Source organism: Bombina bombina, chromosome 5, assembly GCF_027579735.1.
Source record: "Bombina bombina isolate aBomBom1 chromosome 5, aBomBom1.pri, whole genome shotgun sequence".
NCBI lineage: Eukaryota > Metazoa > Chordata > Amphibia > Anura > Bombinatoridae > Bombina > Bombina bombina.
Window position 1 is genome coordinate 337037948 of NC_069503.1, and position 26185 is coordinate 337064132.

The 26185-nt window shown below is 40.2% G+C and overlaps 1 protein-coding gene across 2 annotated transcripts in view; it reads right to left on the minus strand.

Moving 5' to 3' along the window:
- The window catches only part of TMEM196 (transmembrane protein 196), a 62935-nt gene that overhangs the window by 12024 nt on the left and 24726 nt on the right, over positions 1–26185 (minus strand). For both annotated transcript variants that reach the window (XM_053712995.1, XM_053712994.1), the window contains exon 2: positions 17379–17435. In XM_053712995.1, coding sequence (XP_053568970.1) covers positions 17379–17435 — 57 coding nt within the window. The remainder of the gene's footprint in view (positions 1–17378; positions 17436–26185) is intronic.

Below are 26185 nucleotides of genomic sequence, written 5' to 3' on the forward strand. Positions count from 1 at the left end.
GCAAGTGAGACACTTAGGGCCAGATTACAAGTGAAGCAGTAGTTTGAGCTCATGTTCGAGCATTAAAACTCCTTGAACTCATTTTTGCACTCAGAGATTCACGATTGTATTACGAGTTGAAAGCAAAAAGTTTGCGCTCTCACATTCGCAAAGTCGTGGTAACAAATAGACTTTAAAAATTTGTAAACACAAAATCGCATTCCACCAAAGACTTCAACGGAGCTGAAAAAGTCACGCAAACACAATTGCCGTTATTTAAATGCGTAACATAAGAACATAATATTGCATTTTTCATATTCCAATGTTCTATATACAGATATATATAGGAATATCTATTTAAAAATACATAGAACATATTCGGCTATGTGCAAAACATCAGGATGTATAATATTTACAGTAAATACACAATATAACACTTTATTAAATATGAATATTGCATACATATTTATTTTCATGTTTTCATCTACTTGACTGCAAAGGGCTCCAATGTACTTATAAATATATGTCTATATATGTGTACATATGCATGCATTTGTGTATATGTCTCTGTGTCTGTAAATACATAAATACATATGTGCACACACACCAACACACACACACACATATATATATATATATATATATATTTAGATACGTGTATGTTTGTATCTCATTGTTAAAGCCCTCTGCAGTCCTTTTATTTCTAACACCTGAGACCTCATATCTTTGAGCCCTTATAACTTTTTTATGCAATATTTTGTTTAATACTTTTTATTAGCTGGTGTTATTATGAGTGTAACTGTATTTTTTATTTATTTACGCCTAGATTTAGAGTTCTGCGTTAGCCGTCAAAAGCAGTGTTAAGGGGTCCTAACGCTGCTTTTTACCGCCCGCTGGTATTTAGAGTCAGTCAGGAAAGGGTCTAACGCTCACTTTCCAGCTGCGACTTTTCCATACCGCAGATCCCCTTACGCCAATTGCGTATCCTATCTTTTCAATGGGATCTTCCTAACGCCGGTATTTAGAGTCTTGGCTGAAGTGAGCGTTAGAACTCTAACAACAAGACTCCAGCCGCAGAAAAAAGTCAGGAGTTAAGAGCTTTATGGGCTAACGCCGGTTTATAAAGCTCTTAACTACTGTGCTCTAAAGTACACTAACACCCATGAACTACCTATGTACCCCTAAACCGAGGCCCCCCCCACATCGCCTCCACTCTAATAAAAAAAATTTAACCCCTAATCTGCCGACCGGACACCGCCGCCACCTACATTATCCCTATGTACCCCTAATCTGCTGCCCCTAACACCGCCGACACCTACATAATATTTATTAACCCCTAATCTGCCCCCCCAAACATCGCCGCTACCTTACCTACACTTATTAACCCCTAATCTGCCGACCGGACCTCGCCGCCACTATAATAAATGTATTAACCCCTAAAGCTAAGTCTAACCCTAATCTGCCCTCCCTAACATCAGCGACACCTAACTTCAAGTATTAACCCCTAATCTGCCGACCGGACCTCACCGCTACTATAATAAATGTATTAACCCCTAAAGCTAAGTCTAACCCTAACCCTAACACCCCCCTAAATTAAATATAATTTTAATCTAACGAAATAAATTATTTCTTATTAAATAAATTAATCCTATTTAAAGTTAAATACTTACCTGTAAAATAAACCCTAATATAGCTACAATATAACAAATAATTATATTGTAGCTATTTTAGGATTTATATTTATTTTACAGGCAACTTTGTATTTATTTTAACTAGGTACAATAGCTATTAAATAGTTATTAATTATTTAATAGCTACCTAGTTAAAATAATTACAAAATTACCTGTAAAATAAATCCTATCCTAAGTTACAATTAAACCTAACACTACACTATCAATAAATTAATTAAATAAACTACCTACAATTACCTACAATTAAATCAACTAAACTAAATTAAAAAACAAACAAACACTAAATTACAAAAACAAACAAACACTAAATTACAAAAAATAAAAAATGATTACAAGAATTTTAAACTAATTACACCTACTCTAAGCCCCCTAAAAAAATAACAAAGCCCCCCAAAATAAAAAAATGCTCTACCCTATTCTAAAATAAAAAGTTAACAGCTCTATTACCTTACCAGCCCTTAAAAGGGCCTTTTGCAGGGAATGCCCCAAAGAAATCAGCTCTTTTACCTGTAAAAAAAAACATACAATACCCCCCCCCAACATTACAACCCACCACCCACATACCCCTAATCTAACCCACCCAAACCCCCCTTAAAAAACCTAACACTAAGCCCCTGAAGATCTCCCTACCTTGTATTCACCCAGCCGGGTATCACCAATCCGTCCAGAAGAGGGTCCGAAGTCTTCATCCTATCCGGCAAGAAGAGGTCCTCCAGAGGGTCCGAAGTCTTCATCCTATCCGGCAAGAAGAGGTCCTCCAGAGGGTCCAAAGTCTTCATCCAGGCAGCATCTTCTATCTTCTTCCATCCGGAGCGGAGCGGGTCCATCTTGAAGCAGCTGACGCGGAGCCATCCTTCCTCACCAACGGACTAACAACGAATGAAGGTTCCTTTAAATGACGTCATCCAAGATGACGTCCCTCGAATTCCGATTGGCTGATAGAATTCTATCAGCCAATCGGAATTAAGGTAGTAAAAATCTGATTGGCTGATTGAATCAGCCAATCAGATTGAAGTTCAATCCGATTGGCTGATTGGATCAGCCAATCGTATTGAGCTCGCATTCTATTGGCTGTTCCGATCAGCCAATAGAATGCAAGCTCAATACGATTGGCTGATCCAATCAGCCAATCGGATTGAACTTCAATCTGATTGGCTGATTCAATCAGCCAATCAGATTTTTCCTACCTTAAGCAACGCTGGTATTGAGAGTTGAAGTGGCGGTAAAATTATGCTCTACGCTCCCTTTTTGGAGCCTAACGCAGCCCTTCAGAGAACTCTAAATACCAGCGTTATTTAAAAGGTGCGGGGGGAAAAAAACATGCTTAGCTAACGCACCCCTTTGGCCGCAAAACTCTAAATCTAGGTGTTATTTTTTAAATAATTTTTATTAAGGTTCACCAAGCAGTACAGAATAAACCGATTACAATGTGTGACACTGATGCAGAATTTCACAATTGCATACAATAAGAAACGCTGAGCACTATATCCTACTACAGACAACAATAAAGACCACATTTGTTAATATTCCCATCTTATAATACAACATAACATGCCTTCTAGCTTATAATGAGGGCCACTTTTGGACTCTTCACACACCTTAAACTTATATAAGGCAAATGATAAGGGACCACTTTTAGATACCATCTAAAATGTAGAACCATATTTATTTATTTTTTATACGTAAAGAGAACCTGATAGGCCACTCATGGGCCATATACTTAACATAATAACAGCTGCAGCTAACAAACCGACTTGTGGGTGCCAGATAATGACTTCTCAATAGTTAAGCTTATAATGTAGTCACTTGGTAACAATTTGTACTATAAAAAAAACAAAAATAGAAGACTCTGGGTGGTGATCTTATGAGTAGAACAGACCTCATATATCAGAGCTTAATCCACTAATGCCCCGCAGAGTCCGAATCCAACACAGATCCATAGCTTATAAAAAAACTAGTGCAATTTTAAGGCGTTGCTGGAAACATAAGGTCTGCAGTATATAGTGACTGAATAATCATAAAGTGAGAATCCGTACTAAAGAGTGTGGCTATAGTAAAGAACACAAACCTTCCAAGGCTTTATCTAGAGCAGCTTCAGAAAACACAGTTGAGAGCCTAGAAAACATAAATATTCAGTTGGTATATACAATACATTTGTGACAAAGTGCAGCTTTCAGGTACAAATATGCTAAGAACACCTGCCTTAGACTTGCAGGAAAACAATCTTATTGAAACTAGCACAATAAACTGCAAGATATTTAAGTTGAACTGTAACGCACATTACATAGCTGGGAGAAAGAACTATAGTAGATTTGTGGTTACATAATCCCTAAACACAACATAAATAAAGGGAACAAACAATACATGTATCAGTAAATAATCCCTCACAGACGTCAAGGGGTCGGGGAGGCCCATTGTCAGTGGCATTGGGTCTCTTCTTGAACCTTTGTCGGAGTGGTTGGATGCCTTACTGCAGCCTATGATCAGATTACTAACGAGTTTTGTCTTGGACACTAAACACATTCTCAATTTGGTTTCCAAGATTGATTGGTGTGGCAGTATATTTGGGTGACGGTTGACGTCAAGTCACTATATTCATCAATTCCCCACGAACAGGGTCTGAGAGCCGTGAATTACTATATGAAAAAATATTACACGGATGACCCTACATTATGTGAATTTGTACTTAGGGTCACGGGTTTCCTGTTGACCCATAATTTTTTCGAATTCAATGGTCAGTTCTTTCTCCAAATGTGTGGTACGGCAATGGGGGCAACATTTGCCCCCTCCTACGCCAACCTATTCATGGGTTGGTGGGAGGAGGACCACATATTTGGAGAGAGAAATCCACACAGACAGAACATTGTTTTCTATAAGAGATTTATAGATGACCTTCTGTTTGTGTGGAAAGGGGACATACTTTGATGTACCTATCTTCATTGACTATTTGAATAAAAATGATAGAGGCATTGAATTCACCTTTGAGTGCAACAAAGATTCTATTAACTATCTTTATGTTACCCTAATGGCCATATCAGGTGGAAAGGTGGTTTCTTCCATCTATCGAAAGCCCATCACAGGGAACACACTGTTGCACGCAAATAGCTGCCACCCTCGAAATGTGTTCAAAGCAGTAGCTAAAGGACAGTATATACGGGTTAAGAGAAATTGCACTCACCAAGATCAGTATATGAAGGAGAGCAAGGAGTTAACAACTAGACTCAGGGATAGGGGCTACGGACTCAAGATAATCACAAAAGCCAGAGAATCTGTAAAAAACTTAGAAAGAGATGTCTTGCTGTTGTCTAAGAATGAAAGAGTAGGTATGAAGAAACCCTTTAAGAAGGGCCTCCTCTTTATAACAGATTATTCAGTGGAATATGCAGAAATTTGCAATACTCTCAGGAGACATTTTAAAATGCTCGCGGCTGATGACGATCTGGTAGATCTATCCAAGCAGGGTTGTTAATTTTCATATAAGAAAAACAAAACCATTGGCAACATGGTAGCCCCTACCAAACTCAGAAAGGTTGAACCAGGGGGTTCAGCTTGGCTCACGGTCAAATGAATGCATAGATATAATTTCAGAGACTGTGTGGCCTGTGAAAAGGTGGCATGTGGGGGGAACTTTTAAATCAACCACTACAGGACAGCAATTTGATATTAATTCCTGCATAACTTGCAGGTCAAAATTTGTAATATATCTGATAACCTGTGGAACGTGTGAGATACAGTACGTAGGCTTAACCACAAGGGAGGTACAATCTCGCATTAGAGAGCATCTCTCCACCATTAGAACAGGTAAATCAAGTACCCCTTTGGTACAACATTTTGTACAGACCCACAAAAAGAATACGGAAAGTTTTAAATGGACAGCCATTGAAAATGTTCCTATTCCCTCAAGAGGACGGGACAGGGAAAGAGCTTTGGGTAGACAGGAGGTGTTCTGGATTTTTAAATTAAAAACCAGAACACCCTCAGGATTAAACTCCACGTATGATCTGATAAATTATTGGCAGTGAACACATTTTTCAGGCAATATACCACAAGTTAAATTAAACAAGTGGAATAATATGTTCGCAATCACTTCTTGTGGCATTTTGAAAATATGCTATCCATGAGGTAAATGGTTACACTGCATATATATATGTGCAGAGGGAAAATAAGTTTTTATGAACAAAAATCTCCACATTCCTGTTTATTAGGTCAGCCGAAGTAAAACGGGTCTTATGTACAAATAATCAAGAGGCACCACTCGCATAGATATGTGTTATTTTATAGGAAGTATAGGTATATCTTATAGTTTTAAGCATACATCTTCATCTTCAAATAAGTTCTACATATATGTGAGTCAGGGAACATATTACCATAATAGGATACACAATATTAGAAAATGTTATGATCAGTAAATACTAGCAAATCTAGTAGCCATGGAATACAAATAGGCTACCCCCGCCCTCCTCCTACTTTCCCCATTTTTTCTGTGTATAAGGGATGTTAGGACTGAAGAGATACAAAACAATCTGTGGATATGTAAAACAATTCATATAATCAATCTTCTTTTTATTACAGCAGAATTCAATTATCAATAGTTATCATTATCCGTGATTGTCTTTGTCATTACATTTCCATATGTGCATATCCATTTGGTAATATTGTATCAAGAAAATAAGATGCATTGTATCTAACCTGGCCAAATGATTGGCATAATTGGATGGCCAATGAGAGGAAGGATTGCCCTTGATAAAGGGTGCTTGTTTTTAACATTTTATTCAGCTAGGACTACGGCTGGAAAGCCGAAACGCGTCAGTTGTTACACTTTCTTCCTCTCATTGCTGGCCATCCATCTGCTGTCAATGTATGAGAAGCATTGTGTTAATGTACATGCTGATTTAAGCAACTTTCAGCATGGACTTATAGCTTTTTACATGTAGCGATATTGTAGTGAATAAACGCTACTTGCACATCTACCGGTGCTCCTGTTTCCATTTCTTTGAATTTGTCAGTAAATAACCCCTCATAATGAAAAGCATAATATATGGCAGGGTCCATTAGTTATTAGGTAAAAATATTAAAGAACAATGTGTATTGTGAGCGAAACAATAAGAAATATCCATGCAAACTAAACGATATGTTAGTGGAAAGTAACACACTACTCATGCTTGTAAGGAGCAATTAGATACATGCTACTATGCAAATTTTAGTGGTAGGTAACACATTAATCATGCTTGTGAGAAGCCTTAAGTTAAATACAAGCTATTATACATATTTTTGAGGCTTCAATAAATCTATCAAACTGTGCAATATTTGTTCCTATCTAACTATTAAAAATAAGAGAAAATAAACTGCTATCAGGGGAAAATCTTGTCTGGAACCTAGGTTAGAGATTTCACGGATCAACATGGACATACATATAAAACTATTCAATTAACTATTTAATTATCAGTAGTGATAATTAAATAGCATCGGGAAGCTTAAAAGGGGAAATCAGACTGGCATGCCAGCCGTGAAAAACAAATTATATACTTTATATTTTATTTCCATAGGTAAATGTGTTAAACTGAATAGCTTATGAATCCATCTGTGGAGAACTTATTGGGAAGGGATAACACTCTCAGGCAATTCCTAGCTACTGCTGTAAATATATATAAAAAAAACAACAAAAACAGTTATATAGTGGGGCCAAAATTCCATCATCCATCAGCATTAGTAAGGGTTAACCTGTCTATAAGGTTGACAGGTTCCTAGGTTACGCAAGCTTATAATATTTAGTTCTAAGGTATAAGCTTTCTGCATTAGAACCCCCGGTCAATAATATAAATTTGTCAACACTTTCTTCTCATTATAGATTAAATAACGATATGACCTATAGGAAAATTGCAAAACTCTAATACAGACTGCAAGTACATATATCAGGCTTTCACAGCATACCACATTTTACAAAGCAGGCAAGCGTGTATAACAAGTGCTGATTGCAGCACAGTAACCCAGTCATAGTCCAGAGTCTCAGCCAATTCCCTGTCTGTGCATCTTACATGTAAAGAATCTGTACTCCCGGGCATACAGGGTCACCTCACTGAAATAGCTAGAGTGGATACATTTTTGTGCATGCACGTAGATGTCCGCATACTAAGAACCCTCATGCTCATTCCATGTGAGACCATGTCTGCAATCTTCTGGCGAAGAAGTCCTGGCAGGTCGTCTGTGGTACCAACGTCACACGCATGGGAGCCGGCCACACTCCCAAGAGCAGACACCCGGTCATTTTCTTCTGCACTTAGGCAAAGGACTTCACTCTCTGGGAAGGAGAGATAGAAGATTCTGCTAATATCATTGGGTAGGTTGAGGAGGCCTTCCTCCCATTGCCTGGTAGCCGGGCAGGGGAGACCCGCCTGATTCTTCTGTAGCATACGCCCTGAGTCACCTTCTTTCTGCCGACATGTAGACTACAAGGTTGGCAAAGCAAACACCGGCACAATCTGCGGGTGTATAATGCCCCTCGCATCTGTATCTGTTCCCTCTGTCACTAGGCTATGCAGTGCATTTCAAGTTGAGCCGTCTCTCGACCTTATGGAAGCAACAATTTTGTCTATCCTTGCGCAAAACTACCTCTCAAAGTTTTCCATAAACTCTTGGAATACTTTCCCCAACTCTTCCATGATTTCAAGAGTGCAAGTTACTTAATACAATGTAAACTTATCATTGTAATACGGCAGAGACCAGCAAGTACTCTTCAGGGGGGGGTAAAAGGCCGCAGCCCCAAAAGTAGCTCCGGTTCTCTGTTGCTGTCAGCTATCAAGAAAGATTTTGGCATCATCGGATAAGTAACAATTAGCTCATTGGTATGTTGTTATTTTCACTGCTGGATGGCAGCTTAGGAAGAGGATTTAGGTAAGCTAAAGTTTCTGAGCTGAAGCAGCACTCAAAGCTGTGACCAAGCATGGTTGCTGCCCGGTGGTTCCCCATAAGTGTACTTTTAAATGTATTTTTGATGTGTTTTGTGCAACTTTTTATTTGAGCGTAATGGTTAACCAGAACTTTGAAGTCACGATAATCATTCTAATCTTTATTTTCAACTTGTAATATGAGCGAAATTTCACTTGCACCCAAACAACCTCAAAAACCCAATATTGCTTGTGTGGGACTGATAGCGCCCCACTCATAATTTAGCTGTAAACAAATAATAGCTACAAATATTTCTTGATAATCCACAATACTAAACAGCACAGCTATCTATTTATATTCCTTTATGCATTTTTTATTCTAAGCATAAACTTAGTGCTTAAATTAATTTGTGTTTATGAATAAATCATATGCTGGAATAGCATTTATTCCTCATTGCTTGTAAATACAATTTTCATATCCCATCCTATAATATAAAAGGCCAAGTGTGTTTGTCCGAAGCTGTCATGCGCAGTAGAGACAGCGTGATGACAAACACACCTGGCCTTAGAGGCTACCTGATCTGCTGTCTGTGGCGTGAAAACAGTGGGTGTGAGTGGATGTGGCTGGCCGTGACGGGGTCAGGTGCACGCGTGCGAGAGAGACAGATCAAAAGAGAGGGGGGAGAGAGAAACAAAGAGAGGGGGAGAGAGCAAAATAGAGGGGAAAAAGCAAAATAGAGGGAAGAGAGAGCAAAAGAGAGGAGGAGAGAAAGAGCAAAAGAGAGGGGGAGAGAGAAACATTGAGGGGGGAAAGAGAGAGAGCAAAAGAGAGGGTGAGAGAGAGCAAAAGAGAGGGGGAGAGAGAGAGAGAGAGAGAGAGAGAGAGAGAGAGAGAGAGAGAGAGAGAGAGAGAGAGAGAGAGAGAGCAAAATAGAGGGGGAGAAAGAAAAAGAAAGGGGGGAGAGAGGGAGCAAAAGAGAGGGGGGAAAGAGAGCAAAAGAGGGGGAGAGAGCACAAAAGAGAGTGTGGAGAGAGAGCAAAAGAGAGGAGGGAGAGAGCAAAAGAGAGAGGGGGGGAGAGAGAGAGAGAGCAAAAGAGGGGGAGAGAGAGAGGGGGGGAAAGAGAGTGGCGGGATAGAGCGAGAGAGAGGGGGGAGAGAGAGAGCAAAAGAGAGGGGGGAGAGAGAGCAAAAGAGAGGGGGGAGAGAGAGAGCAAAGAAGAGGGGGGAGAGAGAGCAAAAGAGGGGGAGAGAGCGAGCAAAAAAGAGGGGGGGAGAGCAAAAGAGAGGTGGAGAGAGAGCGCAAAATAAAGGGGAGAGAGAGCAAAAGAGAGGGGAAGAGAGGAGGGGAGAGAGGGGGGAGAGAGAGAGGGAGAAAGAGAGCAAGAGAGGGAGAGAGAAAGAGCAAAAGAGGCGGAGAAAGAGCAAAAGAGAGGGGGGAGAGAGAGGGAGAGAGAGAGGGGGATAGAGCAAAAGAGAGGGGGAGAGAGAGAGAAAAAGAGAGGGGGAGAGAAAGCAAAATAGAGGGGGGAGAGAGAGAGAGCAAAAGAGAGGGAGGAGAGAGAGCACAAAAGAAAGGGGGAGAGAGAGTGCAAAAGAGAGGGTGAGAGAGAGCACAAAAGAGAGGGGGGAGAGAGAGCACAAAAGAGAGGGAGGAGAGAGAGCGCAAAAGAGAGGGGGAGAGAGAGAGCACAAAAGAAAGGGGGAGAGAGAGAGTGCAAAAGAGAGGGGAGAGAGAGAGCACAAGAGAGGGGAGAGCGAGCAAAAGAGAGGGGGGAGAGAAAGCAAAAGCGAGGGGAGAGAGAGGGAGCAAAAGAGAGGGGAAAGAGCAAAAGAGAGGGGGGGAAAGAGAGAGCAAAAGCGAGGGGGGAGAGAGAGAGCAAAAGAGAGCAGGTAGAGAGAGAGAGCAAAAGAGAGAGGGGAGAAAGAGAGCAAAAGAGAGGGTGGAGAGAGAGCAAAAGAGATGGGAGAGAGAGAGAGAGAGAGAGAGCAAAAGAGAGGTGGAGTGAGAGAGGCGTGGCGTGGACGGGGTGTGGGGAGGCGCCGGGTGCACGCGTGCGAGAGAGACAGATCAAAAGAGAGGGGGAGGAGAGACAAAGAGAGGGGGAGAGTGCAAAAGAGAGGGGGGTGAGAGCGCAAAAGAAAGGGGGAGAGAGAGCTAAAGAGAGGGGGAGAGAGAGGGAGGGGGGAGAGAGAGCAAAGAGAGGGGGGGAGAGAGAGAGAAAGGGGTGAGAGAGAGAGAGGGGGATAGAGCAAAAGAGAGGGGGGAGAGCTCAAAAGAGAGGGAGAGAGAGAGAGCAAAAGAAAGGGGGGGGCAGAGAGAGAGCAAAAGAGAGGGGGAGAGAGAGTGCAAAAGAGAGGGGGGAGAGAGAGCAAAAAAGAGGGGGAGAGAGTGCAAAAGAAAGGGGGAGAGAGAGCAAAAGAAAGGGGGAGAGAGGGGCGAGAGAGAGCAAAAGAGAGGGGGAGAGAGCAAAAGAGAGAGTGGAGAGAGGGGGTGAAAAAGAGGGGGAGAGAGAGCAAAAGAGAGGGGGGAGAGAGAGGGGAGAGAGTGGGGGAGAGAGAGGGAGGGGGAGAGAGAGAGAGCAAAAGAGGGGGAGAGAGAGAGCAAAAGAGGGGGAGAGAGAGCAAAGAGAGGGGGGAGAGAGAGAGAGAAAGGGGGGAGAGAGAGGGGGGATAGAGCAAAAGAGAGGGGGGAGAGAGTGCTCAAAAGAGAGGGGGAGAGAGAGAGAGCAAAACAAAGGGGGGACAGAGAGGGAGCAAAAGAGAGGGGGAGAGAGAAAGCAAAAGAGAGGGGGGAGAGAGCGCAAAAGAAAGAGGGGAGAGAGAGCTAAAGAGAGGGGGAGAGAGAGGGAGGGGGGAGAGAGAGAGAGCAAAAGAGGGGGAGAGAGAGCAAAGAGAGGGGGGAGAGAGAGAGAGAGAGAAAGGGGGGAGAGAGAGAGGGGGGATAGATCAAAAGAGAGGGGGGAGAGAGAGCTCAAAAGAGAGGGGGAGAGAGAGAGAGAGAGAGAGCAAAAGAAAGGGGGGACAGAGAGGGAGCAAAAGAAAGGGGGAGAAAGAAAGCAAAAGAGAAGGGGGAGAGAGAGAGTGTGTAAAAGAGAGGGGGAGAGAGAGAGCGCAAAAGAGAGGGGGAGAGAGAAAGCGCAAAAGAGAGGGGGGGAGAGAGCACAAAAGAGAGGGGGAGACAAAGTGCAAAAGAGAGGGGGGAGAGAGAGTGCAGAAGTGAGGGGGGAGAGAGAGCACAAAAGAAAGGGGGGAGAGAGAGAGCGCAAAAGAGAGGGGGAGAGAGAGAGCAAAAGAGAGGGGGGGGAAGCAAAAGAGAGGGGGGTGAGAGAGAGCAAAAGAGAGGGCAAAGAGCAAAGGAGAGGGGGGAGAAGAGCAAAAGAGAGGGGGGGAGAGAGCAAAAGAGAGGGGGAGAGAAAGCAAAAGAAAGGTGGAGCGAGAGAGTGCAAAAGAGAGGGGGAGAGAGAAAGAGCAAAAGAGAGGGGGGAGAGAGAGCACAAAAGAGAGGGGGAGAGAAAGTGCAAAAGAGAGGGGGAGATAGAGAGAAAAAGAGAGGGGAAAGAGCAAAAGAGAGGGGGGGAGAGAGAGCAAAAGAGAGGGGGAGAGAGAGCAAAAGAGTGTGGGGGGAGAGAACAAGGGGTGTAACCTCTGTACTGCAAAAAATTGTTCGTGTGAACGGGCTTTAGGACTAGTCATCGATAAATGACAATGATTACCTTTCATAATTAGAACAGTAACTGATCAATAGAATTGTACATAGAAGCCATTTTTATAGAAATTGTGACTATAATATGAAACAATGAAATTTGGCAACAATCCCACAAGTTAACCTTGTTTTGCTATATCCTGTTTTTGGTGTCAGTTTCTAAACTTTGAGAAAGAAAATAACACAGGATTTATATGTAAAGAGTCATAAGTTATGCATTTAACTATTTTAAAGCATTTTTTTCACAACAAAATGTTGCAAAATTACTGGAGATTACCAGACTACTCTTAACAAACTCTCAGCTAGATTACGAGTTGTGCGTTACTGTTTTAACGCTAAAAAACAGTAACACAGCCATTATGAGTCTTGTCGGTATAGCTGTACCGCAAGCATTTTAGCCATTTTAGCCTGTAACGCAACGTCAATCCCGCACTCAAAAAAGTTTATTGTAGGCTAGGTTTTTTTTTATTTTGGGGAGGCTTTTATATTTTTATAGGGCTATTAGACAAGGTGTAATTGTTTTTATTTTTCATAATTTTGTTTGTTATTTTTCGCAATTTAGTATTTTTTATTTTTTGCAATTTTAGACTTAATTTTTTTTAAGTGGTGTTAGTTTTTTTTTACATTTGTAATTTAGTTCTTTTAATTAGTAGTTATTTTAATTTTAGTATAATAGTTTAGTATAATAGTTATGTTAGGTTAATTGTTAGTTTAAACTTATTTTTTTTTATTTCACAGGTTTTAATTTATTTTTAAGATAGGGATATTGTAATTTTAATTTAAAGTTAGGGGGTTGTTAGGTTTAGGGGTTAATAGCTTAATTTAGTTTTTTGCAATGTTGGGGGGCTGGCAGTTTAGGGGTTAATAGGTTTATTTAGTGGCAGTGATGTGGGAGGCCTGAGGTTTAGGGGTTAATAACTTTATTTAGTGGCGGTGATGTCGGGGAGTGGTGGAATAGGGGTTAATAGCTTTATTATAGTGTCAGCGATTTTGGGCTGCGGGGGAATAGGGGTTAATAACTTTATTATAGTGGCGGCGATGTCGGGGAGCAGCGGAATAGGGGTTAATAGCTTTTATTAGTGGCGGCGATGTCGGGAGCGGCAGATTAGAAGTTAATCATTTTATTTATGTGTCGGCGATGTCGGGGCGGCAGATTAGGGGTGTTTAGACTTGGGGTTTATGTTAGGGTGCTAGGTTTAAACTTTACTCTTTTTTCCCCATAGACATCAATGGGGTTGCGTTACGGAGCTTTTCATTCCGCAATCGCAGGTGTTAGGTTTTTTCTAACACTCTCTCCCCATTGATGTCTAGGGGGAAAGCGTGCACGAGCACGTCAAAGCAGCCCTTGAATTTTGTGTGGTATGGAGCTTATCGCCACCATATCGCACGCACAAGGCGGCTTTTCTGAAACTTGTAATGGCAGCGCTATGGAGAGTGAAATAACGCAACTTTTGTTGCATTTATTTTGCACCCTCTATAGCGCAAAACTTGTAACCTAGGTGTCTGTCTTATATTGTACTTTGTAATTAAAAATCTACAGTTCAGCAAATTCCTGCAATGCAGCTCATGAGCCTACTAGTTGTGCTCATCAACAAAGGTTGTCAAGAGAATTAATCCATTTGGACAATAGAATAAAATTGGAAAGTTATATAAATTCCATGTACTGAATCCTAAAAGTTTAATTTTGACTTTACTGTCCCTTTAAACATAACAGTTTGTTATATACAAGATGTATACATCAATGAGCTTGTTGGACATCCTATTAAAAACCATGGGTATTTAAATGAAGTGGGGCCCCCTATAACAGCACAACTCTTCTTGGAAGGCTTTCCACAAGGTTTTCGAGTGTCTGTTGAAATGTGTGCCCATTCAGGCAAAAGAATATTTGTGAGGTCAGCCACTGATGTTGGACAAGAATATCTGGCTTGCAAAAGTAATTTCAATTCATCCCAACTGTGTTAAATGGAGCTAATGGTCAGGTATCTGTGCAGGCCACTCAAGTTCCTCCTAACCAAGCTCATAAAACCATGGCCATTTCAGCGTAAAAACAGTAACGCAGCCATTATGAGTCTTGTCGGTATAGCTGTACCGCAAGCATTTTAGCCATTTTAGCCTGTAACGCAACTTCAATCCCGCACTCAAAAAAGTTTATTGTAGGCTAGGTTTTTTATTTTGGGGAGGGTTTTTTATTTTTATAGGGCTATTAGACAAGGTGTAATTGTTTTTATTTTTGATAATTTTGTTTGTTATTTTTCGTAATTTAGTGTTTGTTATTTTTCGTAATTTAGTAAAAAAAAAAATTATTATTTTAGACAACATTTTTTAGTAGTGTTAGGTTTTTTTTAATTTGTAATTTAGTTTTTATAATTGGTAGTTATTTTAATTTTAGTACAATAGTTTAGTATAATAGTTATGTTAGGTTAATTGTTAGTTTAAACTTTTTTTTGTTTTATTTCACAGGTTTTTATTTATTTTAAGATAGGGATATTGTAATTTTAATTAAAAGTTAGGGGGTTGTTAGGTTTAGGGGTTAATAGTTTAATTTATTTTTTTGCAATGTGGGGGGCTGGCAGTTTAGGGGTTAATAGGTTTATCTAGTGGCGGTGATGTGGGAGGCCAGAGGTTTAGGGGTTAATAACTTTATTTAGTGGCGGCGATGTCGGGGAGCGGCGGAATAGGGGTTAATAGCTTTATTATAGTGTCAGCGATTTTGGGCTGCGGTGGAAAAGTGGTTAATAACTTTATTATAGTGGCGGCGATGTCGGGGAGCGGCTAATAGGGGTTAATAGCTTTTATTAGTGGCGGCGATGTCAGGAGCGGCAGATTAGAAGTTAATAATTTTATTTATGTGTCGGTGATGTTGGGGGTGGCAGATTAGGGGTGTTAAGACTTGGTGTTTATGTTAGGGTGCTAGGTTTAAACATAACTTTTTTTTCCCCATAGACATCAATGGGGTTGCGTTACAGAGCTTTTCATTCCGCAATCGCAGGTGTTAGGTTTTTTCTAACACTCTCTCCCCATTGATGTCTATGGGGAAAGCGTGCATGAGCACGTCAAAGCAGCCCTTGAATTTTATGCGGTATGGAACTTATCGCCACCATATCGCACACGCACAAGGCAGGTTTTCTGAAACTTGTAATGGCAGCGCTATGGAGAGTTAAATAATACAACTTTTGTTGCGTTCATTTCGCACCCTCTATAGCGCAAAACTTGTAACCTAGGTGTCTGTCTTATATTGTACTTTGTAATTAAAAATCTACAGTTCAGCAAATTCCTGCAATGCAGCTCATGAGCCTACTAGTTATGCTCATCAACAAAGGTTGTCAAGAGAATTAATCCATTTGGACAATAGAATAAAATTGGAAAGTTATATAAATTTCATGTACTGAATCCTAAAAGTTTAATTTTGACTTTACTGACCCTTTAAAAATTCCAGTTTGTTATATACAAGATGTATACATCAATGAGCTTGTTTGACATCCTATTGAAACCCATGGGTATTTAAATGAAGTGGGCCCCCCCTATAACAACACAACTCTTCTTGGAAGGCTTTACGCAAGGTTTTGGAGTGTCTGTTGAAATGTGTGCCCATTCAGCCGAAAGAGCATTTGTGAGGTCAGCCACTGATGTTGAACAAGAAGGTCTGGCTCGCAAATGGCATTTCAATTCATCCTATCTGTGTTAAATGGAGCTAAGGGTTAGTTATCAGTGCAGGCCACTCAAGTTCCTCCTAACCAAACTCATTAAAACATGTCATCATGGACCTCACTTTGTGGAACAGGAAAGGATGTTCCTTAAACTGGCAAAGTTGAAAACAACCAATTGTCTGAAATTTCTTTGTATCTTGTAGAATTAAGATGACCCTTCACTGGAACTAAGGGGCCTAGCTCAAACCCTGAAAAATAGCCACAGTTCATTAAAACTCCTCTATAAAACTCTACAATAGACGCTATGCATTTCAGTAGGTAGCATTCTCCTGGTATCCACCACACCCAAATTCTTCCATCAGACTGCTAGATAATTAAGCATGATTCATCACTTCAGTAAATATGTTTCCACTGCTCCAGAGTACAGTGGCAGTGTGCTTTAGACCATTCAACCCAATACAGCTTCTTGGCCATGGAACCAACTTCACAAACATCCCAATCTACAGCTCTCACACTGATGCTGCTTCCAGAGGAAATATAGAAGTCTGTAGTGAGTTATTTAACAGATGATAGGTGATTTTTACACCCTACACGTTTCAGCAATTGGTGGCCAGCTCTGTAAATTTGTATAGTTTAACACTTCATGGCTGGGCTATTGTTGCTCCTAGATGCTTCCATGTCACAATAATAGCATTTTCAGTTGACCAGAGCAAATATAGTAGAGCACAGATTTAATTAACTGACTTGTGGCAAAGGTGGCATCTTCACTACAACACATAGCACTGCCAGTTTTGTATATGGAGATTTCAGGGCTATATGGTGGATTTTATGCACCTGTTAACAATAGGTGGGGCTGAAACACCTGAACTTAATAATTAGTAGGGATGCCCATATTCTTTTGGTCATATAGTGCATGTTCAATTTGTATATTTGAATGTGTAGTAGGCATGTAGTAGACATGCATGTCTTTTTCAAATTCCTTCACATGTCTAAAATGACATTTGCAGTTGACCAATAATGATGGTTGATATATTAATAAATAGGGTTTAAGATTTTTCTAGTGATTGGAACACTGATTGGAATGCTAAGTATTTGGCACTGTAACATAAAATAATATAAAAATGCTGAAATAAAGCTTAATGAAGAGATTGTGTTATGTTACTGCTTATTGGACCACAAAAGCACATCTTACCATATGATCACCAAGAGTTATTGGCCCATGTCATTTAAAAACAAAAAATATAATAAATTGGGGATATAGATGGTTTACAAGGTAATTCATAGTTTGGATGGGAAAGTCAAATTTGTAGATATATATTTATAGCTACCAGGAGAGATTTTGCTATTGTATTTGCTTTTCATGCACACAGTGGACTAAACCACTCCCCATTAGTCTAAGTTTATTAGATAATTTTTTAGGATTTTAAGTATATTGGTATAGTACAAGAGATAAATGGATCTGTTGTTACTTACTATAAGTCCAGATTTTTTTTTGGCACAAAATATTCCACATATTCCACAAATCAGGAACTGTAAAAAAGGAAAAAACAATCAGTCTGTATCTGGCATAAGATTTTAACATATGTTACCAGGCAATGCTATAGAAACATTAAACACTCAATAAATGCTAAATATAATAATGTATTCTAAATAAAGATTAACAAGGCAGGAGGCGCAGGCGTGACGTGCAAAGAGTGTGACGCCCAGAGGGAGCAACGCTTGACTCTGCATCATTCAGAAGTGACCGGGAGCAACCCAGAGACCAGGAGCCTTTTTTGGAGGAAGGAGAGAGGCTAACAACAGAAGACCCCGCAATACAAGGAGGGGGAGCAGGAGAAAAAGCACAAATAACCCGGAGCTAAACGGGAGCAGTCAGCAATCAAAAGAAAAGGTAATCTTTAACCTTTCAAAACACCGCTTAACACCAGAAGAAGAGAGAGTATTAGAGAGAGGATTGAACTTTGTCCCTAAAACTAAAGTAAAAATGTTTCGCACAAAATGAGACCTATATAAATGTGGTTGCAGCTTAAGGCTTAGAGACTTTTTTGTGGATAAAGGGGTCAGAGATCAGGGCACATATAAGGAATATAGAGGTGTCAGTAAGTTTGATCCCAATACCCGTAATCCCCATTTAACTAGCTTCCTGAAACTTGTGGAAAAGGATATAGGCATCTTAGACAAGACTATTTCACATAACAAACCCAATTTTGAAAGCAGGGAATGGGATGCACTCAAAGGCCTTAAAAATAATGGGGACAAAATTTTGAAGCCTGCTGACAAGGGTGGAAGTATTGTCTTAATGGACTATAAGAATTATCAGGGAGAGGTATTAAGACAATTAAACAACAGTCAGAACTACATAAAATCAAACAGAAACCCCACCTTGGAATACAAGAGGGAGTTGGATAACATTCTACTGATGGGGATGCAGAATGGCTGGATTTCGGAGGGTGAGAGGAACTTCATGTTTACTGAATGCCCCAAGACCCCAGTTTTCTATATACTCCCAAAGATCCATAAGACTCTTATTGACCCCCCCCCCTCCAGGAAGGCCCATAATCTCTGCTATGGAGTCACTAAACCAACCAGTGGCCCAATACTTGAATGATATTCTACAGGGACTAGTAAAACAAATACCCTCATATATAAGAGACTCATCACTTCATAGAGACACTGAAAGGAATATAATCTTGTGGGGATAATATGCTATTTGTTACAATGGATGTCTCAAATCTTTATACCTGCATCCCTCATGAGGAGGGGATTGAGGCAGTTAGGCAGTTGTTACAAGAAAATACTAGATCTAGGGGGCCTCCTGTAGAATACCTAGCATTACTATTACACTTCATATTGCATAAAAACTATTTCAAATTTGAAAAGGATGTTTTTCTACAGTGCATGGGTACAGCCATGGGCTCTCGGGTAGCACTGAGTTATGCTAATATCTTTATGCATTCATATGAACAGGCTAATATTATGAATAATGAATTATTCTTACAATATGGTAGGAACTACAGGAGGTTCATAGACAATGTGTTTTTTCTCTGGTATGGTGGTGAAAGTACCCTCACTAGATTCCTGGATGAGATTAATAAAATGCAGAGTCCCATTAGATTTGTCCTGAAATGGGACAAAGAGAAAATTGAGTTTCTGGATATAGAACTATTCAGAGACAATGACAGGATAGAGACAAGGGTGTATAGAAAGACTACAGATAGAAACACCTTAGTACAATATGAGAGTTTTCACCCAAGACACCTACTTAACTCTATGCCAAAAGCTCAAATATTGAGAGCAGTGAGACTCACCTCTAAACTGCATGAGGTAGAAAGAGCTGTGGATGAAATGGGTGAAAGATTCTCAGAGAGGGGTTACCCAGCCATTATCTTACAAGATAGCAAAACACAGGCAACAATAGCAAAAGAACAAAAAGTGGAGAAAAGGAGAAAGAATGAAGATAAACTATTTTTTTGTCACTGAGTATACAACAGAAAGTTGGAAAATATGAAGGGCTATTCAGGATAATTGGAAAATCCTTCAAGGGGATGAGAGATTAAAATCTTTCACAAAAGAACTCCCGATATTCTCTTATAGAAGGGGTTACCCAGCCATTATCTTACAAGATAGCAAAACACAGGCAACAATAGCAAAAGAACAAAAAGTGGAGAAAAGGAGAAAGAATGAAGATAAACTATTTTTTTGTCACTGAGTATACAACAGAAAGTTGGAAAATACGAAGGGATATCCAGGATAATTGGAAAATCCTTCAAGGGGATGAGAGATTAAAATCTTTCACAAAAGAACTCCCGATATTCTCTTATAGAAGGGGACACTCCTTGAATGATATGTTAGTACAGGCAGACCCCACTGATAAATATGAAAAACAAGTAAAACATTTTCTGATGAGAAAACCAGGTGTATATAGGTGTCATGGATGCACTATGTGTAATAATCTAATCCTCGGCAACACATTCACACACAGCCACACTGGTAGGAGGTATGACATAAGACAGCCATTAAACTGTGAGTCCAAATACATGGTTTATATGATCAAGTGCCAGTGTGGGGACAGGTATATTGGAAAGACGGAATGCATGCTGAAGAAGGGAATGGCAGTACATAGGTCCAGCATCAGACAGGCTTTAGAGAAAGGGAAGTCAGATCAGCCTGTGGCTAAACATTTTCTGAAAAAGGGCCACTCTGTGTCTAGTCTCAGATGTTGTCCTATAGACCAAATACAACCTCTGAAACGAGGGACTGATAGAAAGACCATTTTATTACAAAGAGAGGCCAGATGGATCTCTGAACTAGACACAGTCTACCCCAGGGGCTTGAATACACACCTGTCTCTGTCCTGTTTCTTGTAAAATAAGTCATCTGAAACTCAGTAAGCTGAATTTTTGATAATATTATTATAGTGGACTCTTGTACCACTAATGGAGGGGATATAGTAGTTAGTTTATAAATCAGTTATAATAGTTATTTGTAAATATGTTTAATACCCTGTAACCCTAACAATTGTTTCTAGTGATACACATGTGACTATAGTATTCTAATGTATTAATGCTTTATTTTAGGTAGAAAAAAGGAAAATTCCAGTAATCAGTTAAGTGAACTGAATCCAGATTTTACCTTAAGAAAATCAGAGAATCACAGGGTTATAGAGCATCACCTGAGTGAGTGGGGGAGTGGTTTAACAGGGTATAAATATTGTGTTAGTTTGCATTGTATGTTACCTTGACAAAGGCCCAGGTTGGGGCCGAAACGTTGGAAAATAAATGTTGAAAAACCTATGAAAAAGAGAGAAGAGTCTTTCTTGTATACCTATATTCATTTGTGACTCAGGCTCTAAGAAGTCATGCTAGAGTGCTAACCTTGGAAAGAAACAGAGAAATATATATATATATATATATATATATAAACATATAGGTATAGATATATACAGATATATATATATATATATATATATATATATATAGGAATATATATTTATAAATAATTAGAACATATTCCTCTATGTGCAAAACATCTAGTTGACAACAAAGGAATCCAGTTCACTTTTATATATATATATATATATATATATATATATATATATATATATATATATATATATATATATATATATATATATATATATATATATATGTGCACATATGTATGTATGTGTATACATGTGCATATATAAATATGTATACATATATAGACAAATATACATACATATACATATTTAGACATGTATATGTGTATAAATAAAAAGAGAGAAAGGCTCAACCTGGGAACGAACAATAGCATAATAGCTTGTTCTATGGCTAGTTACCATCCAAGAAGCAGCCTCTTTTTGCTCAACATGTGCCTTTCACAGAGAAGAACCTTCCTGAAGCATATCATGTATATGTGTATGTCTATGTTAAAGTCCTTTGCCTGCCTTTTTTTTTTTTCTAACACCTGAGATCTCATATCTTTGAGCCCTTATTACTTCTTTGTACAATATTTTTGGTAATATTTTTATTAGCAAGTGTTAATATGAGTGTAACTGCATTGTGTAATGTATTATTGGTGTGTTTTGTGACACTTTTTTGTTTTGTGAAACAGTTAACCACAGCTCTGAGAACACGCTAACACGGCGAGCGTTAACTTCAATTGTGCTCAAGCAATTGCGTTTACTTTCAACTTGTAATATGACTTGCTCGCTAACGTGAAAACTCAATATTGCTAACGATAGCTCTCCACTTGTAATCTGACCCTATATTTTTATAAATTTGTATTAATTGTTTAAATATTTAAAGTACTTTAGTTTTTATAAAGTAATGTGTGTCTGTGTCACCATGTTGAAATCTATGTTTTTCTTATCTAATTACTTTTGCTGAGGACAAGTTAGCAAAGAATTTAACAAAAACACCACTACTTGGGGGAATTTTAGTGCTGCATCTGCTTAGCCTTTGAGTATATTCCCATCTGTATTTTACATCATAGTAATCTATTGGACATTTATCAAGCTGCCAGAGCTTCTTCGGAGACCCCACTAGTTAAGCAGCAACTGTAGCAGCAGTTAAATAGCAGTGGTCTTAAACAACTTCACCACTCCGCCACCAAATGTTTGGCGGATTTCAATCATCCTGATCAGATGCTATTGGGATGATTGACAGCACCCTTTGCTTGTGCAATGCCCCTTACTTGCGTCCATTCATTCATGCTTGAGCAGCTTGTGCAATGTTAAATGCGAGGCTGGGCAGTCGAGGATCATATCAGTGAACCTGGATTGCCGGCCATTTGATAAATGGAGTGCATTCTTTGAGGTAAAGAATCCCCCCTGTGCTATTGTAGAATGCATTATACAACCTATGGAAACACAGGTTTCCATTATCTAACGTCTTAGAACAATGAGGGACAGATAAAATGTGCAAATGATGGCTGCATGGAATATAAATATAGTAATTTTATTATCCGGGTTTAAATATCATTAAAGGGACATTAAACCCACATTTTTTTCTTTTATGATTCAGGTAGAGAATACAATTTTAAACACCATTCCAATTTACTTCTATTATCTAATTTGCTTCATTTGTTAGATATCCTTTGTTTAAGAAATAGCAATGCACATGGGTGAGCCAATCACACGAGGCAGCTATGTGCAGCCACCAATCAGCAGCTTCTGAGCTTATCTAGATATGCTTTTCAGCAAAGGATATCAAGAGCATGAAGCAAATTAGATAATAGAAGTAAATTGGAAAGTTGTTTAAAATTACATATTCTTTCTAAATCAAGAAAGAAAAAAATAGGGTTTAATATCCCTTTAAACATTGCTATATTTCACACAGCCATTGTTTTTCTTTCATGTTTTTAATTCACAATAAAAAGAGATAACAGTTAATACATGTTTTTTTTTTTTTTTTTAAAAAAACACTAAGGTATTTTAAACAGCACTTAACCAACAACAAATATTAATACAAGCAAGATGAGCACACTACTATTTCTTGTGTCATGAGATGCAGGACATATGCAGGACACAGCAATGATGGTACAACTCTATTTTATTACACAGCATGGAAACATACATCTAGTCAGGTTGATTTTACTAACTAACTGCGACACAGACTACCGGACATAAGCCCCGCCCCCAAACTAGTGACATCACTTCCTGCTCTCATCACATCTTCCCCCTTTTCAAAGGGCGAAGCATAAATTTAAATATAACAAATAACAGGGTATACAAAGAGCATACAACATCATCATATAACAGTATATAGCAAATGGGTTACAGAAAAATAAACAACATTAATTACATCCTGACTTGGACATCGGGGTAGACTACCCTAGTCCACAGTGACCATGGGATTATTCTGCCAATACTTCCGGTCACTGTTCTAGCTAAAGTCAGTCCCTATATCGGGCCTGAAGTTTCACCACTCTTCCACTTGATGTAACTTTGCATGAACTGTCCTCTGATACAGAAGAAGGTGAATAAGAGTCCGCTGGAGGCAAAGACATATCCCCGCTGTGATCTTGCTGAGGGGAAGGCACCTCTCTTAGAACAGGGGATCCCACCGGCGGTGGTACTGAGGCATCCAGTTCCAGACTCTCTGGTACAGGCTGAAGATGTCTTCGGTTACGGCTTGTAACCGTCCCTCCATCAGTAAGGACTGCATAAGACCTTGGTTCTGGAGAGCGTCCAATTACCGTAGCAGGCGTCCTCCATTTCTTCTCATCATCCAGTTTAATTCTGACACTTTGCCCCTCATTTAGTTCCTGTAAGGGCCTCACAGAATGTCTCCTGTTGTAGAATAAACGATAGCCCTTTTTTGCCTCTTCATCCCTCCTAAGGACTTCGTCCCGAGGAACAGAGCCAGTCGGCTTGAAGACACCCACTGAGGGTAAAGTGTTGCGAATCTGGCGTCCTAGCATCAGTTGTGCCGGGCTAAACCCGGTGGCTTGAATGGGCGTCGCCCTGTATGACAAGAGGGCTAGGAACGGCTCAGATTGCTTTAAAATGAACTTTGCTGTTTGAACTGCCCTTTCAGCCATTCCGTTGGCCTGCGGGTAATGTGGACTTGACGTGGAATGTACAAAGTCATATTCCATGCTGAAAGCACTGAACTCTGTAGAAGCGAACTGCATGCCATTATCACTCACCAGCTCCATCGGAATGCCCCACCGGGCGAACAAGCTCTTCAGACGAATGATAATGGCTTGACTTGTGATATCATTCAAAGGTGCAATTTCCAAATACCTGGAATAGTAGTCGATCACAACAAGGAACTTTTTCCCGTGCAGTTCACACAAATCAGCAGCTATTTTCTGCCACGGCCCCACAGGCAGCGGAGTAGAAATCAAGGGCTCCCTTCTCTGAGTAGGCCGGCGTTCCCGGCAAAAGGTACATTTAGACACGAGATTTGAAATGTCGGAGCTGATCCCAGGCCACCACACAGCTGTAGCTGCCCTTTCTCTGCACTTTGTAATGCCTAAGTGGCCATCGTGAATCCTGTTTAACATCTCCTTCTTCATGCTGACAGGAATAATGATGCGGTCTTGGAACAGCACCAACCCCTCCAGCTCTGTGAGCTGCAACCTCTCTGACTGGTAAGAACTTAAAGACATCCAGGCTGCCCCGCTCTCAGGCCAGCCTTCTTTTATGTACTTTATAACCTCTTGCAGATCTGTGTCCAAATATGTCTCTTTCTTTATTTCTTCCAGTTTCCTTGAAGAAATGGACTTTGAGGCCAGAACCGAATCAACATACACTTTCACATCAGATTCGGTTGAGGATTATTCAGCAGCAGCCAGCGGGAGCCTGGATAGTGTATCTGCCACAACCAGTTGTTTCCCCGGCACATGCACTGCCTGAACATTGAACCTGAGTAGTCTCATTAAAAGTCTCGGGCATCTTAAGGGTGTTTTGTCAATATCATAAGAGTTGATTAGAGGGACTAGCGGTTTATGGTCAGTCTCCAGACTAAATTTCTCTAATCCCACTAGATAACGCTGACAGCGCTCACAGGCCCAAACTGCAGCCAGGCACTCTTTCTCAATTTGAGCATATTTTGACTCAGCAGCCATCAGTGTGCGGGAACAGTAGGCGATCGGCTGTAGTTTATTTTCATTTAACTGCAGGAGAGCAGCCTCCAACCCATAAATGCTTGCATCAGCACTAACCACAGTCTTTTTGGAAGGGTCGTAGAACCCCAGCACTGGGGCAGACCCCAGCAGGGACTTGGCCTGCATAAAAGATTTTTCTTGTGAAGGTCCCCAGACCCAGGCAACGTCTTTCTTTAGCAACTCTGTGATAGGGTGTAGAACTGTTTATAAATCTGGAAGAAATTTGCCCACATAATTTCAAAGGCCCAATATCTGTCTCAGCTCATGTACATCAGAAGGACTTTTCATCTGTTCAATAGCACAAATTTTCTTGGGGTCTGGTTTGATGCCATCTCCATTGATAATATGCCCAAAGTAACATAATTCAGTTTTCCTAAAAAGACATTTCTCTTTATTTAACTTCAGCCCAGACTCTTTGATAGCCTGCAGCACACAACTTAAACGCTGATCATGCTCCTCCACTGTAGACCCATACACTAGAATGTGGTTCATGACGACTGCCGTGCCCATATGGTCACTCAGGAGAGAACTCATTTCCCTTTGAAAGATTTCAGGAGCAGAGGATATCCCAAAGGGGAGTATGCAGAAGCAAAACCAACCTACCGGTGTGATAAAGGTAGTCAGTTTGCGGCACTTTGGATCTAAGGGGATCTGCCAAAAGCCGCTAGAAGCGTCCAATGTAGAAAAGAACTTCGCCCCAGCCAACTTTGGAGCTATATCTTCTAATGTCGTCAGCACAAATCTCTCTCTCTTCACTGCCTCATTCAACCTTTTCAGGTCCACACAGAGGCGGAATCTTTCCGTTTTTCTTTGCAACAGGAACAATGGGGGCACACCAATCAGTTGCTTCAACAACCTCTTCAATAACCCCCATAGACTTCATGCACATAAGCTCCTTCTCCACTTGAGGCATGAGCAGGAACGGAATTCTACGGGGAGTAGAAATACTGTATGGGACTGCGTCACTTTTAAGTGCTATACGGACTGGCTTGCAATTCAGTAGGCCCAATTCACCAAACATATCTTCGGAGATCTCATTCACTCTGGCCACAAGGCCCAAGTCACAGGCTGCTTATCTGCTCAATAAATTGCTAACACACTGACCTCGAATCACATGCACCCACATGGTGAATTTCCTTTGCTTGTACTCACAGCTGGCAAGAAATTTCCCCGCACAATCAATG